The following is a 17,843-nucleotide window of genomic DNA, read 5'->3' as shown; positions in this document are numbered from 1 at the left end:
TGAATTTGTATTCAGAAATGCAAAAAAGATATATAAATTCAATGTAATTATGAAGAGGTAACAAGCCTGGTTTATGTTTTTTGAAGAAAGAGTAAGATTACATTTTTGAAAATCCCAAGTCCAGCTTTCTTGGATAGAAGGACTCCAGCTTCCATTAGCATTAGTCAACATGGCTCCTAGCAAGGAAGTTGTAATTTAAAATATCTGGTTTGCACCACATTTCTTTCTTGCTTCAGCCTTTCCAATCAGCTCCCTCTTTTCTTCTGATACAATAAACAGGTGGTCCTCAACTTATAACAGTTCGTTTAGTGACCTTTAAAGTTACAATAGCAGTGGAAAAAAGTGAGTTATGACCGTTTTCCACACGTATGACGGTTGTTCTATGCTCACATGATCAAAATTCAGACGCTTGGCAACTGACACATATTTATAAGTTTCAGTGTCCTGAGGTCATGTGATCACCTTTTATGACCTGACAAACAAAGTCAATGGGGAAGCTCACAGATTCACTTACCAACTGTGTCATTAGCTAAACTGGAGTGATTCATTTAACCACTGTGTCAAGAAAGATTGTAAAATGAGTCAAAATTCACTTAACAAATGTCTCACTTGGCAACATAAATTTGGGGCTAAATTGTGGTGGTAAGTCAAGGACTACCTGTACTTCTTGGATATTGTTAGTTTCTGAACCAATAGCTTTATATCCTACCTTATTTCATCCTGAAACTCAAAGCAACTGTTCTGTATCAAGAACAAAGGGGAACAGACTGAGGCAAGGCTTGAGCGAAGGCTAATAGGTTTATTCAAGCTAACAGAGAACACTAACAGGTGGCTGCTAAGCTAACAACAACAGCTGTGGGGTTCCCATCTGACAGCTCTTTTATACTGAGCTGTCAGAAGGCCAGCCAATCAGAACTTGTCTTCAGTTGTTTGGCTCCTGCTAGGGAAGTGGACCAGAGAGGAGACTGGGACTCAGCACTCCTTCCCACCTAGTTCCTGCAGTCATAATCCTGGAGATAGGCCGGGCGCCGTTGGGTTTGCCCTGACTTGTGCAGTTCAATTCCGTTTGGAGGAATGTGAGGTGCTTCAACAGAAACTCCAGGAATGGCCGGAGACTGCATTTCCATGCCCTCAGGAATCATCAGTGCTGGGATATAACCTGTTTCTGCTGGTAAGTACATCCCGTTCTGCACATTGTTGGGATTATTGCTGTTGGCTAGGGCATCATGGTTTTCGTCTGTGGCTTGTGTACTATCAGACCTGGACTCGAGGAAGTGTTGGGGAAACCTTGAGACCCACCGGATCCTAAGCTGATCTATGTGGTGGCGCCACATTCTGCCATCTTCCAACACTACCCTGTATAAACAGGGACCTGTGATATCTATTATTGTACCTAGTAGCCAGAGGGTGGCCATTGTAATTCTGGACATACACTGAGTCTTCCTTTTTGAATGCCTGAACCCTTGTGGAAGAATCTAGGGGTTTTTCAGGCGAGTAGCCCAGGTGCAGCCTATCTAATGTGGTTTCAGCCTGGTTATGATTTGTTTCTGGGCATGGGATGGTGTGCTGGACTAACAAGTACCTAGCCACTTTTTTGTGCCATTCCCAAGGGCCATTTTGGCTAGAGCCTCCTTGGCTGAGTGCATGGTGTGTTCTGCCAATCCATTTCCAGAGGGATGGAAAGGAGCCACTAGTGTGTGTCTGATACCCAGTTTAACTAAGAACTTTTCAAACTGGGTGGAGGTGGCAAACAGGGAGTGGAGGGCCCTGATCAGTGCTTCCGTAGTCGTAGATCCCATAGGTAACACTTCAACCCATTTTGAAAGTGCCACCACTAGGAACATTTGTCTCCTGATTGGCCCAGCAAAATCAAGATGTATGTGGGACCAGGGGGCTTTTGGTTTTTCCCACTCTTTGGCCGGGGCAACTGGTGACATTGATCAGGACTCCTGACAATTCCTGCACCCTGAGACCCATTCTGTAATGGACTTGTCCAGGTTAGGCCACCAGATGTAACTCCAGCTCAGCACTTTCATCCGGACTATGCCCGGGTGCCCTTTGAGAAGTGCCCTAAGCACCTGTACCCTTAGCTGGGGAGGAATAACCACCAGTTATCCCACTGGTGGCAACCCTGCATGGTTGACAGCTTGTTCTGTCTAATTTTAAATGGCCTGAATTCCTCCCTCACAGTCCCCTTTGGCCATCCCCTTTTAACCCAGTCTAATGTCTGGTATATTACCAGGTCTTTTGCTGAATGTGTTGTGACATTGGTGGCTGTCAGTGGGCACTGTAGACCATCTATAAAGAATACAGTGTGGGCAGGTGCTGGGTCCTCAATCACCATTGGCAATGGGCATCTGCTCAGAGCGTCTGCGTGGCATAGGCGTCTACCTGGTCAGTGCGACAAGTTGTATGAATAGAAGCCAGGAATACCATCCATCTGGTCATTCTGGGTGATAAGATGGGGGGGGGGTGTTTGGCGATCCCCCACGAGTATCCCTAACAAAGGCATGTGGTCAGTGATCTTCTTGAGCGTTGATATTCTTAGACACATAGAAGGCCTTTGATAATGTGAATTGGCGATTTATGTTGCTGCAGTTGGAATAGATGGGCTTTGGCAAGAAATTTATTCAAGCCATACAAACCATATATCACAAACAAACAGCAAAGATAATGATAAATGGAGAATTGACAGATTCCATTGATATAGGGAAAAGGACAAGACAAGGTTGCCGACTATTGCCCTTGCTGTTCGTGTTAACATTAGAAATCTTAAATAGAAACATTAGAGAAGATAAAGAAATAAAGGGATGGAAATTAAAAAAGAAGAATATAAATTTCAAGCATTTGCAGATGACCTAGTCTTCATCTTAGAGGATCCATTGAAAACTGCACATAAATTGATAGAAAAAATAGAAGAATGCGGAAAACTTGCAGGTCTGAAAATAAATAAAGATAAAACAAAGATCTTGACAAAGAATATGCTAGAAAGCCAAAAGGAAGTATTGAAGGAAGCTTTGAAGATTCAGGTCACGAACAAGGTTAAATACTTGGGGATATATTTGACAGCAAAATGTAGTACACTTAAAGAGAACAATTATCATAAACTTAAGCAACAAATTGTGACAGACCAGGCCAAATGGGAAAACTTACAACTATCGCTAATAGGGAGAATATCAACAATCAAGATGAATATACTACCCAAGATTTTATATCTGTTCCAGACAATTCCAATCAGATTAGGGAAAGACTTCTTTGACAACTTAAACAAAATAGTGTTGAAGTATATCTGGCAGTAAAAGAAAGCGAGAATAAAATTTAAACTGTTACAAGATGCTAGAATAAGAGGAGGATTTGGCCTACCTAACTGGGAGTTATATCACCAGGCAACAAGCTTGATGTGGGTTAAGGAATGGATAACGCTGAGAAATTCTAGATTATTGACTTTAGAAGGTCATGATTTGTTGTTGGGTTGGCACGCTTTCTTATGGTACAAGGGAATTAAAACACAGGGGTATTTTAGAAGGCACCACATACGTGAGGCCTTGTTATTAAATTGGGGAAAAAAATAAAAGGCAACATTATCTAAAATTCCAGTGTGGTTATCAACTATTGAAGCATTTTTATATTCAATAACATACAAAAAGGAACAAACAGTTAGATATGGCAAAATATTAAATGCTATTGAGAGGGGAGGAGCCAAAGTCGTGATGAGACGACGTGCGATCTCAATGCTCTGAGATCGCAGTCAATACTTTTGTCACTGGGTGGTCCAAATGGACCTAAACCGTCCCACAGAGATGGTGAACAGGAAGAATACGTCTTGCTGATTTCAGGGACATTGCAAAGTCCCTGATCGATCCAAGAGAAGTTCTCCAAGCCAGTGACAAAAAATCCAGCCATTTGGCTGATGAAGTCAGGGAGGCTCCAAAATGGAAGGATATGGAAAGAAAAAGTGTTTCCAGCTAGTGAGGAATTTTTACCGTCTTAAAAGTGACTGCCTATAAAAAACTTAAAATAAATTTAAATTGGAGAACAGAAGAAATAAGTGGCGGAATTAAATTTGGAATGGTTTTTGACAGTGGGTTATCTTTTTTTTAAATGCTATCTTCACGGATGGAATTTATGCAAGCCTTTTAAAAGGAATGGATTAAGTTTTCTTCTTCTATTTTTCCTTTTCTTTTATTACTCTTTGTAACCTAGGGACTAAAATTCTTCTCTTTCATTAATGTGGGTGCTTTTCTAACTCATTTAAAAATTGGACTTTTTTAAAAACTTGAAATATAAAAAAGATACAAAAAGAAAATTGCAACATTGTAACAATAACACTGCTACTTGGAGGCTAGAGGTTTGTATATTGGAAACGAAACACTTTTATTTTCTTTCACTGATTATCATGGCTTGGCACTTCAAGGTCTTACTGCTTGTTTATAGAGAGTGATAAGAAGAAAAGCACACAGAGGTTCCTTTGAAGTATATTTTTAACCAGAGAAAGGTGAAAATGGAATGATTATTGTGAATTGATGCTTTGTTAAAACTTACTAAGCTAGAGCAGCAGTGTTTGTTAGCTGGAGATAATGGCGCAATTTCAACAGGAGAAAGAAGTTTTAAGTCTGCAAAAGATATTCTCAGAAATACAGAAATTATCAAACACATGTGAGAGGATAGAGAAGAAGTTGGATGACAGTGTATTTAACAGCAAAATATGACGGAGAAGTTGAAGATGTTCATCAAATGGAAAAAGTGGTGGTTAAAATCCAAAAAATCGAAGAGGCAAATGAATATAAAGAAATTAAAATTCCTGATATATTTATGATGATTAGTTTGTTTCTGAAAATGGAAAGAGTGGAATACTGAAAGAGGAATTAAATGGAGGGGAAACCTACCCCAGATGGCAAGATACAGAAGAAGAAAAAAATAAAAGAATTTATGGATTCAAAGAGAGAAATCTTATTAGCAATAGTTTTGATAACACCACCGGCAATCAAAGATAAGGTGATTAAGGAAACAGAAGAAGGGCATCGAAATTACATGAGAGATTTTATAAACAAAGAGTTGCTAAGTGGAGTCCATACAAAGTTGATTAAGGAGATGATTAGAGGACTGATACCACAAATAGCAGAAGATATGAGACTGTTTTGCTACTGGAAAGATATAGGTTGATAGATGAAAGAGTATAATCTAAAACTAGTTAAACTTAGTGAAATTTAGTGACAATAGATATAGTTAAATTAATAATTGATAATGATAATAATGTATACAATGTGTAGTGTCATGATACGCAATAATGGGATATGAATATTGAATGGTACCCATGAAAGGAAGATTAGAAATTCTTTTGGATTATATATAAAGGTTAATAAAAAAGAACTAGTTTAGATATAGTTAAGTTTTGAATATTAGGGGGAAAATGTTATAATACAGGATATAATTAAATAAAAGAAGGATAATGATAACATATATGTAGGTAGGGGTACAACATAAGGAAATTGGATGTAAATTGCAAACAATGATTTGGAAAGAAGGATTAGAAAACTTTCTTATTAAATATTATGGATGTTTAGCTAGAATAGGATATAAGGATTCAGTGTTATTGGAGGATTTTAGAAATAGTAAATGAAATGCCAGTATGTGGTTTATGTATTAAATCTTGGTATATGCTATGATGAAGGATGTTTAAATAATTATAGTCAAATGAAAATGGAGGTATGATGATGGCAACATGTATAAATATCTGAGTTAAAATACTTGAGTTAATATGAATTATGTTTGTTGTCTGTGGAAGAGATGCACGTAAGCCTTTTTGTAACCAACTGATACACTTTCTTCAGTATGGAAAGGAGTATTTGTTGTGTTTGTTTTGAAAATAAAAAATAATATTTTTTTTTTTAAAAAAATAAATGCTAAGGATGAACTTAAATCTAAGCAAGAATGAACTGGTTTTCATACATGCAAATACATTCTAGATATGATAAAGATCCTAAAATAGAAGGTTTTTATGATAAAATTCTGACAGGTACTGATGAAAAGGTAATTAAAAATTATATGAATACTTATTAGAGGTTAAATTAGAAGAAGTTAAAGAATCTATGATTGCTTGGGGAAAAATCTTGGTCATGGGATTGATTTAGAGAAATGGCAAAAATTATGGTTACAAAATTATAAAATGACAATGTCAACAGCATACAAAGAAAACATGTATAAGATGTTTTACAGGTGGCACTTACCCCCGGTGAGAATAGCAAGAATGTTCAAGAACAAATCAGAAAAGTGTTGGAAATGTCATCAGATACCAGGTTCATATTACCATATGTGGTGGACATGCTTGGTTGGAAAAAATGACACAGAAACATATAGGCTTTAAACCTGAGATTTTTTTATTGGGGATATTACCAGAAATATACAATAGAGAGCTGAAATATTTGATTGTAAACGTGTTAATGGCAGCTAGAATTGTATTTGCAAAAAAATGGAAAAATGAGAAAATACCAACGCAGGAGAAAGTTATTCAGAAAATAATGGAATGTGCTGAAATGAGTAAATTGACATTTGAAATTAGAGAACAAGAAGATGAACAATTTTATAAGGTATTGGATTTATTTTACCAGTGGTTAGATAAAAAAACATGGAAATGAAAAATATTGGAGAATTTTTATTAATATAAGAATAATGGAATGATACAGATAATAATACAAAGTTACATTATTATTGAATAGATATAGGATGATGCAATGAAATGTTATAACGTAAATGAATCTAATACCTAGAATATCTTTGCTTAAAATGAAGGAGTAATAGTTATAGCCAAACAAATGATGTTCAATGATAACAATGTATACATATATATTAGATGGATAATCTGTGATTTTATATATAATTGAAAGTGGGGATTATGGAAAGGATGCACCAAAGCCTTGGAACCAAATGACATGCTGTATGTAAATGAAGAAGGTTTTATGCTCTATGTTTTGTTGTTTTTTGTCTGTCCAAAAATAAAAAAAATTACAAAACAAAAATTGGCTACATTATGGATAATAGTAGTCTTATGATCTGCTAGAAGTTAGGTCCTCATAAGACTGTTGCAGGGAGTTTGCTTCTGCAGACTCTGGCGATGTGCCCCTTTTGTTCGCAGCACTGGCAGATGGTGTCCCAAAAACGGCAGGCAGATCACTGGTGGTTGCCTCCACAGCCGGTACAAGGTGGCAAACACGTTTCAAATTTCTGCACCGATTCTTTGCAGTCAGTGCACATGCGGTAGATTTCATCTTCACTGTCTGAGGCTTCTGGCTCCGTAGTCTTGTGATGTACCTCTGCAGTTTTCCACGCACTCTTTGGGCTGCTCTGCCTCTGCAGCGTTTCCGTCAATTTGGTTGAAGACTCGGTAACCCTGGCTTCATCCAGGGTAATTTGTAGAGTGAGGTTTGTCTTGGTGAGCAACCTCCTCTGTAAACTAATGTCCTGAACACAGCAAATGATTCTGTCCAGCAAGAGTTCATCTAAGTCCCTGAACTCGCAGTAGGCCACAGCAACTTATTGGTAATCGTTTTACCTTCCTTCTGGTTGCAGAGGTTGAATTCGTGGCTCTGCATGTATTTAGATGGCCTGGGAGCGACTGGATTGGCATTGGTTTGGACAAGTCTTTAGCAGTCTCGAACATGTCTGGTCCACAGTAGCTCAGGAACATTGCTTTCTTCTGGCCTTCGGACAGGCCTAAGAGGTTGTTGGCTTTGAGGAAGCATTCAAACCTCATCATATACGAGTCCCAGTGCTTGGTAGCTGGGTCGTACAGAGCTGGTGGGGCGTGCGTAGTCATCTTGTCTTGCCATGCTCATTGCCATGCTTTGCTCCGGGCTGGATGGACTAACTGTATTTGCTCTTTTTGGTGCCTAGTTACCTTCCAATCCCATCCTTGTCGCTAGTGTTAGATAGGGTGAATGGATGAGGCAGACCCAGGCTTCAGCAATGAACAGCTCTTTATTAAGTGACAACTATGTACAATCCAACAAAGACTCTGTCAGACCATTCAACCAATCAGATTTGAATATTGTTCCTGCCGGAACAGAGGACCTTGGTGGAAACTACCATACTGCTTGTCAGTATGTAACACAACTGTCATGGGATTCAGTGGCCTTCAGCAACACATGATTTCTGCCTGTCATGTTGTTGTTAAACATTATGGGCCTTCAGAAAAAAAGGGACCATTTCTAATTCACAAGCATAAGGAGCTTGATTTCTTAAAGATCTAAGCCAGACATAGATGAGCTAAGCAATCAAAGCCCAGATAGAATATCTATCAAGTTTTCTTTCTCCATTTCTGGGGTCAGACCTTAGAGAAGACTTTTAGATTGAGAAAAATAATTCTTAATCTTTTCCCAAGTAAACTGTCTGAATTTCTGATACAAACTGTCCCTTAACTAAATCTGCTAACCATGGCAAGAAAATTAGGCAAGGGCATCATTGGTTCTTAATCATCATTGTTTTTTTCTGTTGTTCATAGTTTATCTTGTAGCATCAGCTTGCTCCACAAATTCAGTGCAAAGTAAGAGTTAGTGGCTTTTAAAATGTAGCTTCTGTTTAAGGAGAAACAAAGTCACAGTATTTTGAACATTTTGAACATCACCTCCATTTTAACCTTAAATATGTTCTTAAGAATTTAATGTATATTTCAATATCTTTTTAAACCCAGTCAGATGCATTCAAGAAAATGTATTTCACATTATACACAATTCACTGTTCCTCTCATTAGTTTCCTTGGCATCTGTTTCTACCATGCCAATTTCATTTACAAGTCAGCAAACACATTGTCGCTTGAATAAAACTCCTGGAGGTTTTTAAAGCTCTTGTGGGAAACATTATGCTCTTTTAAAAAAACAGTTCTTACAATGGCAACGTTCTTTATATTTTGAAAAGGAGTTGCAAGGAAATGTTTCAAGTACTAGTGGAAGAACATAGCAAAACCAAGATTTAAGTAATGATAATGCTTTTAATGTTAACACCATAGCCTCACCACCATTGTTATAGCATGTTGAGTCTAGGATAAGAAGGGAATTTCCTTGCATAGAGATGGTTTTTTATGGATTCTCATCTCCACGTCAAAAAGTAGACGTGGAGATGAGAATCAAGATGTACAGAGGCTGCAGATGATATATGGAATGGATGATAAAAATTCAAAATTAAGTCCAAGTGAGATGTAAACTGGAATGGATCAGAATATATTAAGCTACATCCCACCAAACAGGACCAATATTTACATCATTTTGCAACAAATCCAACTGATTAATGGATTTCATTCCTCACATCTCCCTTTATATTTAAGGCAGGTCCTAAATCTCCACCTTCCTATTTACTCATGATGACAACAAAAATATAACAGTTATGATGACCAAATAAAATATTCATTTTATTTTTCACTTCCAATTATCAACCATAAGCATGAGTAGATCCACAAGACAGATCTTTTGTACCATGCACTCTGCCAGTGCCTATTTGTCAGCACTGTAAGTAAAATGTATATAAGTGTTCTTAATGGCCTTATCCTCCATGTATCTGAAAACTTCAAATTCATGGCCGTACCCACATAGAATATATTATTAAAACTTAATTGTACAAAGAAATATTTCCTCTTAACATTGCACAACTACCTTTCAGATTATCCTAGCTCCAAGCATGAAAGAAAAAAAAACATACTTCTCTGTGGCCTTCTTGCAATTATATTTTTTGTATCTCTATTTTGTTTCTCTACTGTTTTTCTAAGCTAAAGAGCCTCATACTTTGTGGAACTGTTTCAGTTCCTGGACAATTTTTGTTGCCCTTTCTGGGCCTTCTCCATCTATACCACATTGTTTCTGAAACAACAATAAACTGTGTACAGTATTAAAACTGTCCTAGGGGATATAATTCCCTTCACGCACATCTAAATTCCTGCTGAATTGGGGGAAATGCAATTGAGGGAAATGAAAAAAAAGAGAGAAAGCAGTCATCTTCCTTCCCTTCTCCAGCAACCGTACAATGCTGCATAATTGTGATAGATGTAGGTAGGCTTGGCTAATATTGTTTTCCTAAGGCGAGGTTCTGGACAGGAGAAGAAAAACACAGTTATCCTTCATGTGCTGCTATAGCTAGACAACTACCAAGAAACCTGGAAAGTGAGGTAGAGAAAAAGGATTAAGAGATCATTGGTATAAAGGGAAATGGAAGATAAAAGCAGTGAAGTTCTTCACATCTTAGGCTGGAGAAAGATTAAATGGCTGTGATTATCATCATGTATTTCAGGCAAACATTACATGTTTTCATATCTCTTTGTGTAATTACATTTCAGTAAATTCTCCTCTTCTTGTTCCTTCCCATTCTGCCACATTTCTTTTCTTTTTAGGCTAAGCACTTGATGAAATTGATTACCTAGCCTAGTGCTTAGATTGCTCTAAATGCTATACATGTTAATGGGATTAAGTTAAATAGTGTGGACAACAAGATAATGATGGGGAGAAAATACAATCCATAAAGAGTAGAACTGATGAGAGATTAACAAAAAATGGCTAATTAAAGATGGAGCTTCAAAAAAACCCCATCCAGTTAAAAATAAGCATGGCATAGCCAGCATGGCTACTTAAGGGTCAGGCAGATTTTAACCATGGTAAAAAGCATGAGCAACTCAATAAAAAAAAAGATTTGGAGAAATATGGTAAAGAAATATAGTTGAAGAATGGATTGGGTGTCCAGAAAGTTAGTTAGTGCAGAAAAACACCTTATACAAATGATACTTAAATGAGTCAATACCCTTTTAAAGAAATGCATTTTCATAGAAGCAGAAGAAAGGAATATGCCAGTACCACGTGCCAGTATCATGTGGATTATTTGAAATTACCAGGTTGATACATCATACATTACAACAAAATGGTTGAATTTATGGGTCACCCTATGGGTCATAGCAAGGTTAAAAGAGTTATCTACTATGTTGTAAATAAGTAATTAAATAAAACATATCTGAGAGAGATTCTTTAATCATCTTGTGGCAAAGAGATAGTCATTCCACAAATTCTTTCACCCTTGCCTTTTGGATCAGATCCCTACATTTTCCATTCCTCTGATCAGAAATCTAGAAAGAATTTTCCAGAATGGATTCCTTTTCACTGAAACCCTACTACAGTATGGCAACATTAAATATCTAAACATAATTTTAGATGCCACCACTCTTAGATGGAAGGGATGCCAATTTTACTGCAATTTGGCTGGTTATTGCTGCAAAATCTGATTGACTTATCAATAGAAGCTCAGTGTGGTTTACTTGTTTCATTTCTGCACTAGTTTTGTGGTATACATATCCAGAACATGCTGCAGAAATACAGGCAAGATACAAAGCCTTTTCATTACAGTGGGGCAATTTCAGGGGGGAAAGGGACACACTCAGCAATATTTGAATCAACCTATCCAACTAGGCATCCTTCAGATATGATAGACTACAATTCTTATGCATGTATACTTGACAACTGGATAGATTGGGAATTATAGGAATGTGTCAGAACTATTAAAAGCATTCTTGTGTCTCATGGTATAAAGCAAAGTGGAGATAACTTTGATTAAGGTATGGGTGGGCAATTAAGGGAGGAAAAATGATCTTGCAATCTTAGAAAGCTTGCGAAAGAAACTCAAATAACCCCTTGGTATAAGAGGGGGCAGAAGAAATCTCTATCAAACTTTGAAGATGCTGTTATTATATCCCATAACAATACAGTAGACTTCCTGAAATCATTGTGTCTATTTCTATTGCTAGCTTATCTCAAAAGGCTATCTTCCTTTCTTGAAGATCTGTATATCTATCAGTATTATCTACAATCTTTAAGCTCTATCTTTGAGGCCAGAAATATAAAATATTAAAGAGAGGTAGCATGTTCTTTGGACTATAAGACGTGCCTAAATTTACTGGAGGAAAACAAGAAAAAAAAGTTTTTGGCCTCCATGCGTTGTGGTTTCGCCCTCCCAGTCCCCCAGAAGCACACTGCAGTACTCTACACAGCCCATTTTTACCAAAAATGGGCCCGTTTTCACAAAATAAGCACCCATTTTTGGTCTGCAGAGTGCTTCTGGGGGCTGGCTAGGGCAAAAACGCAACGCATGGAGTGCTTGGAAACCAAAAAAACAACTGTTTTTTGGTGAAAATTGGCCCGTTTTTGGAAAAAACAGGCCGTGCAGAGCACTGCAGAGGGCTTCTGGGGGCCAGGGAGGGCAAACACGCATGGAGGGTTTGGGAGACCAAAAATGCCTGTATTCGGTCTATAAGATGCACCTAAAATTTCACCCACTTTTAGGGGGCGGAGGTGTGTCTTATATTCTGAAAAATATGGTAAATGCACTTTGGATCTATCTTGTAACAAAGTCAGGTATATTTAAAGTAATATCAGAATGCTTCTGCAATGTACAACAGCAAAGAAAGAAAAAATTGGTTGAAAGTATGAAAAATGATGATTTTGTTTCACTCACTTACACTGAATCTAACTTTAGCAGAATTGGCACTCTTTACATATCTGCAATAAATCCAGTATGCTGATAGCTGCAGGATTATGGGCCATTTAGACCAATTCAACTACCATAGGATAGGAACTCATTATGTATGTATATTGGTTTCACCTTACCAAGGCTGCAGAAATGTGAAAGCATGGTACATATTAGACAACTTATGATATTCTCAAGATCTAGATAAAATATTGCTGGGACAACAATGAAAATAAATCCAATAAAGCTCTTAAGAATCACATAATAAAATTCTGGGTACACATCAATTCGTAGTCAGATTAATAAAAACTTCAAAGCTTCCAGATATTCATAGACCTCATTTGTAACAAGGCCTTTAACTCTGCTAGGACCTACGATAATTTACTTTGCAATCACATGTTCAGGCAAGGAAAATAAAACAAAATCTTGTTAGACTAACCCAAACACTATTGATCTAGTCCAAACACTATTGATCTAGTCTAAAGATTGTCCAGTTTGTCGTTTCTGACTTGCTTATGAGAATTTGGTCCTGTGGAATTATGCAGGAAACAGCACATATACTCCATATTTGTGGACATAAAGAAGAGACTAAAGCAAATATTTGCTATAGCAATGAGTTTCAAAAATGTAGCAAGCCTGTAGTAAAAGATTCCTGTTCCAGTATCTTTCTGTATGTGGAATCTGGAAACCCAGAGCAAAGAAAGGATGGAAAGTCTGAATGGATAAAAGGAAAATGAAAGAGAAGAGCATGTGTATCTTTGCATTTGCAACTATGAGCACTAAAGATCATCTGGATCATCTTTCTATTTATTTATCAAATTTAGAAACTGCCCAGCTCCCCCCCAAAAGGGATTCTGAGTAGTGTACAAGTAAACTATAAAAATTATAGATAAATATATGAGGAGGAAAAGATAGTTAAATGCGACGTTAAGAAGGAAAGGGGAGGGGTTTTCAAGGGCACTAACCAAGCCCATGTCTGTCTGCTCTTCTGTGAGCCCCAAGCAAGATGGCAGAATCAGGTTTTCAGACATTTCTGAAAAGCCAAGAGAGTGAGGAGTCCACCTCACCTCTGGAGGGAGGATGTTACAAAGGGTGGAGGCAATGGCTGAGAAATTTCTCTTTCTGAACCTTTCTGGGGATATGCTGGGATGCTTTTGTCATCAGCAGCCTTAGTTATTATTTCTTACTGTGGTTTTGATACTTTATGATGTCATTTATTTGTTTTATTTTATTTTATTTTTTATTTTATGTTTATTTCTGTTTTTTTAAAAGAATCCTGGAGCATCAGGGAAGTATCTGAGGATTGAAAAAGAACTGATGTGGTTCCCATCTTCAAGAAAGGGGGAAAAACCAGACCCAGGAAATTACAGACCAATGAATCTAACATCAATACCTGGAAAGATCCTGGTAAAGATAATAAAAAGCAGACCTGCAAACAACTAGAAGCAAATAAAGTTATAACTAGTAGCCAGCACAGATTTGTTAAAAACAGATAAATGCAAAACAATCTTATTTCATTTGATAAAGTAGACCATAACCTACTTCTTGGTAAGCTAGAAAAATGTGGAACAGACAACCTCACCACCAAATGGATTTGTATCTTGCTGACAAACCAGACTTCATAAGTGGTCCTTAATGGTACTGCATCCACATGGAGAGAAGTAAGCAGTGGGGTGCTACAAGGTTCCATCTTAGGCCCAGTATTCTTCAATATCATCATAAATAATTTAGATTAGGGAATAGAAGGGGAACTCATCAAATTTGCCAATGACACCCAGATAGCAGGAATAGGTTAGTAGAACTACCCCAGAAGATAGGTTCAAGATCCAGATGGATCTTGATAGGCTTGAACACTGGGCCCTATCTAACAAAATGAATTTCAATATAAAGAAAAGTAAATGCTTACACTTAGGCAACAAAAACCAAATATACAGGTATATATTAGGTGAAACTCAGCTTAATAGCAGTAACTATGAAAAAGATTTTGGAGCCCTGAGGAGCAATCACTTAAATATGACTCACCAGTGTGCTCCAGCTGCTCAAAAAGCAAATGCAATACTAGGTTGCATTAACAGAGGGTTGAAATCACAATCACATGAAGTGTTAGTACCATTTTATAAGGCCTTGGTAACACCATACTTGGAATGCTGCATCCAGCTTTGGTCACCATAAAGTTTGGAAAGAGTGCAGAGAACAGCAATAAAGATTATTAGGCGGCTAGAGGCTAAAACATATACAGTACAGTTGCAGGAACTAGGTATGTCCAGTCTAGTGAAAAGAAGGACCATTATAGTAGTGTTCCAATATTTGAGGGGCTGCCACAGAGAAGAGAAGGTCCACCTATTTTCAAAAGCACCAGAATATGAGACAAGAGGCAATGGATGGAAACTAATCAAGGAGAGAACAAATCTAGAACTAAACAGAAATTCAAAGTTAGGTATCTTGAAGAATGTGCAAGATGTCATGTTTAATTCCTGATGTTATTTTAAATTCCTTGGGGAAGTTCCTTTTGTTATCACAGATATTCAGCATAAGCAATCTTCAATTACTGCATCTGCATAAGAGGCAGTCAAAACACAGACAGGCAGAAGTTGGAGATGGGGGGATCAACAGAGTTCAGTAAGAGGCAGCAATGCAGCTGCTAGGCAGATATATTATACAGTAGATATATTATACAAAGTACACACTTCACTACTTAGCCTCTCAGTGAATGATGACAGGAATTAATTATCTAAAACGTATGAACCCAGTCTTACAACTGAAATAAAATTCATATGAATTCTTAAACATCCCCATCTCACCCTAAATCTTATCTGGATATCAATAACTAGATTGCTGCAAAGGCTCTAGTGGCAGGAATAATGTACAGAGAGTTATTACATACATACCTAACCATATGACAGTTGTGCCCTTCCTCTTTTTTCCATTTTCCTATGTATTGCTTGGATTTTCATCTTGTGATTATACCATAATTTCTAGCATTTCCCGAATAGACCCGGCCGATTCTAGAAAGCACGAGTGCGATCTGGTCGCTGTCCATTGTCCTGAAACTCCACTACTGAGCCAGCAGATGGCACTCTTCTGCGTGTTGACAGCATCCAAGCTACCTCCCCCCACCCCCTCCCTCACATACACAGAATGGATTTCTTCAGCACTCAAACAAACAGGATCTTTCAGCCTTGGACTCCAAAAATTTTTGTGCTTTTGTAGAACACTTTCTACCATGGGCCTTCCTTGCCCCTATAGCTCATCCTTCCCTTTTTCAAAGAAGTACTCACCATGTTGACTTCAGAGACCATGTCTATACTGGCGATCTCTATTCTCATCCCAACATCAACAGGAGAACCTGGAAACCGAGATGGGTGATTTGTTGTGTGTATTTTTAATGACCAGCTAAGGAAATGAATTTAAATCTTCATTTCCACTTGTTTGGTTTTTTTTTTTTTTAGAGAGAGAGAAAGAGAAAGAAAATGGCATTCTTCTGCCCATATGTTGCACTCAGTGATTGATTTGTTTAAGACTTTTGTGAAAGCCAAAAGCTAACTAATCTGACTGCTGGTATGAACACTGGCAACAGCCAATCTTTGTCCAACATGTGTGGTTGTAAACTTGCATACGTGTGTGTGTGTGTGTGTGTGTGTGTGTGCAAGAAAGAGAGGGGGGATCAAAAAAGATATATTTGGGATAGTATGCAACAGCCCCTCACCAGTCTTAGCTGGTTTAACAAAGCTAAGCAGAATCCTGTTTGGACAAGCTTGTAAACTAGATTAAGTAATTTTAAAAATCCAGGGAAAAGACAATGGCAAACCACTCTTCCAAATGATTGTAAAACAACTGTGTCACATATAGAAACATAGATGACAGGCACATCTACACATATAGATGAGTTCGACTCGGAGGAGTCTTTCCCGAGACTGGACGTGCCACTTAACAGATTAACATCCTTACCAGCCTTCTGCCTCCGAATGGAAGGCAAGGCACCGCGTTGTCTCCTGTTGTAAACAAATCAGGGGAGAATTACCTCCAAAATCTGGCCTTAAGCGAATGTCGTATCCTTTGAGCAATCGATCCACCGTCTCTTTCACGTAGGACATGTTGCTGGGCTCGTTCACGCTAAACAAGGCGGAAAGAAAGTGATTCAGGACGAGGAGGGAGACACCCTCCCATTCCCTGCCACAATCTATTTATCCTTGCCTCCCGGGGGGGGACACCCGGGGGACGGGGGAGAGAGAGAGGCAGACAGACACGCACGCATACACACGAATACCCACCCCACATATGCGCCTCCTTGCGCCCAAGCGTCCATCCTCACCTCTTAGCGTAGGAGACCACAGCTACCATCACCGGGAAGACAAAAATCCCCGCACCCTCTCGGAGCTGAACTGCCCACATTCCTTCCTCCTGATGAACAGCGGGTGTCTCTTTTTTATCCCCTCCCCCCTTCTCACTCTCCGCCCCACCCGCGAAGATTCAAGGAATGCAACTTTCAAGCCACAGGCAGGGTGCCGCCACCACCGCCGAGAAGAGCGCCACGCATGCGTGGCACTGGTTCAATAGCTGAAGATCCCGGTCAGCGTTGGCCACCAGGGCTGTCAATGAGCCGCGCCGGTGGGCCCTGCTCGCTCTCCGGACGGCGGCCCGCGGAAAGCCGAAAGGTATTCGGACCGGCAGAACGTGAAGTCCAGGCATCTTAAGCTCATCGCAGCTGCGACACCGCCCTCCCTCCGTTGGTGACTCTCCATCACTGGTTGGTAAAAAGGAAGCCAGTTTAGAGCGCAGCCGGTCGCGTTATATGGCCACAGCTATAGTTAGGTAACACAACCCCCATTTCCTTGCTGCTGGTGTATATAACCATAGATAGGACCAGAGTCTACCATTAGCTTCTTTCAAGCTGCTTTTCTCCTGCCGTATCTAGGGGATGGCCCTGGTGTCGGTTGTCTCCTATCCATCTATGTATCAAATCCACTGCTCACGTTTGGAAACTATAGATGAGAAAGGGCTAAGGCAGGGGGCAAAGCAGTGTTAAATAACAACCTCTCTTTCTTTCTAAGTTTCCCTTTTTAAAAAAAGGATGAGGAGACATAAAGTAATTTGACTTCCACCAGATTGGAATCCCCTAAGCAACAGGAAAGTTTGCCCCTACAACAAGAGATGATACCTTGTATGTTCACTCCTTGTTGGTGTGGGTAATGCAGTAGTACTTAAGGATTCTGGTCCTTTCCCCTCTGGTGATTTTATAGCATCTTCCAGCATCACCAAGCCACCACTGTGGCATACGTTGCTAAGAAAGATGGACTTTATTTTGCCACTGCAAAAGTTGGAAGGTGCCTGATGGTACGAATCATTAGTGTGAA

The 17,843-nt window shown here is 38.8% G+C and overlaps 1 protein-coding gene across 4 annotated transcripts in view; it reads right to left on the bottom strand.

Annotated features, from left to right (window-relative positions):
- GABRB1 (gamma-aminobutyric acid type A receptor subunit beta1) overlaps positions 1–16,911 on the bottom strand; it is a 130,274-nt gene extending 113,363 nt beyond the window's left edge. Inside the window, exons 1-3 of one of the 4 annotated variants that reach the window (XM_081958896.1) lie at positions 16,802–16,911; positions 16,511–16,602; positions 15,768–15,835 (exon numbers count right to left, since the gene is read on the bottom strand). In XM_081958896.1, coding sequence (XP_081815022.1) covers positions 15,768–15,835; positions 16,511–16,602; positions 16,802–16,881 — 240 coding nt within the window. In that variant the 5' untranslated portion in view covers positions 16,882–16,911. Of the gene's footprint in view, positions 1–15,767; positions 15,836–16,437; positions 16,603–16,760 lie in introns of those variants that run through there. The other 3 variants (XM_081958897.1, XM_081958899.1, XM_081958898.1) reach the window with 3 other exon arrangements.
- Between the last annotated feature and the right edge of the window lie 932 nt (positions 16,912–17,843).

The sequence above is a fragment of the Natrix helvetica genome (genome assembly GCF_964273705.1).
Source record: "Natrix helvetica genome assembly, chromosome: 7".
Lineage (NCBI taxonomy): Eukaryota > Metazoa > Chordata > Lepidosauria > Squamata > Natricidae > Natrix > Natrix helvetica.
The sequence above is the reverse complement of the archived record's forward strand: the minus strand, read 5'-3'. Positions and strand labels throughout refer to the sequence as shown.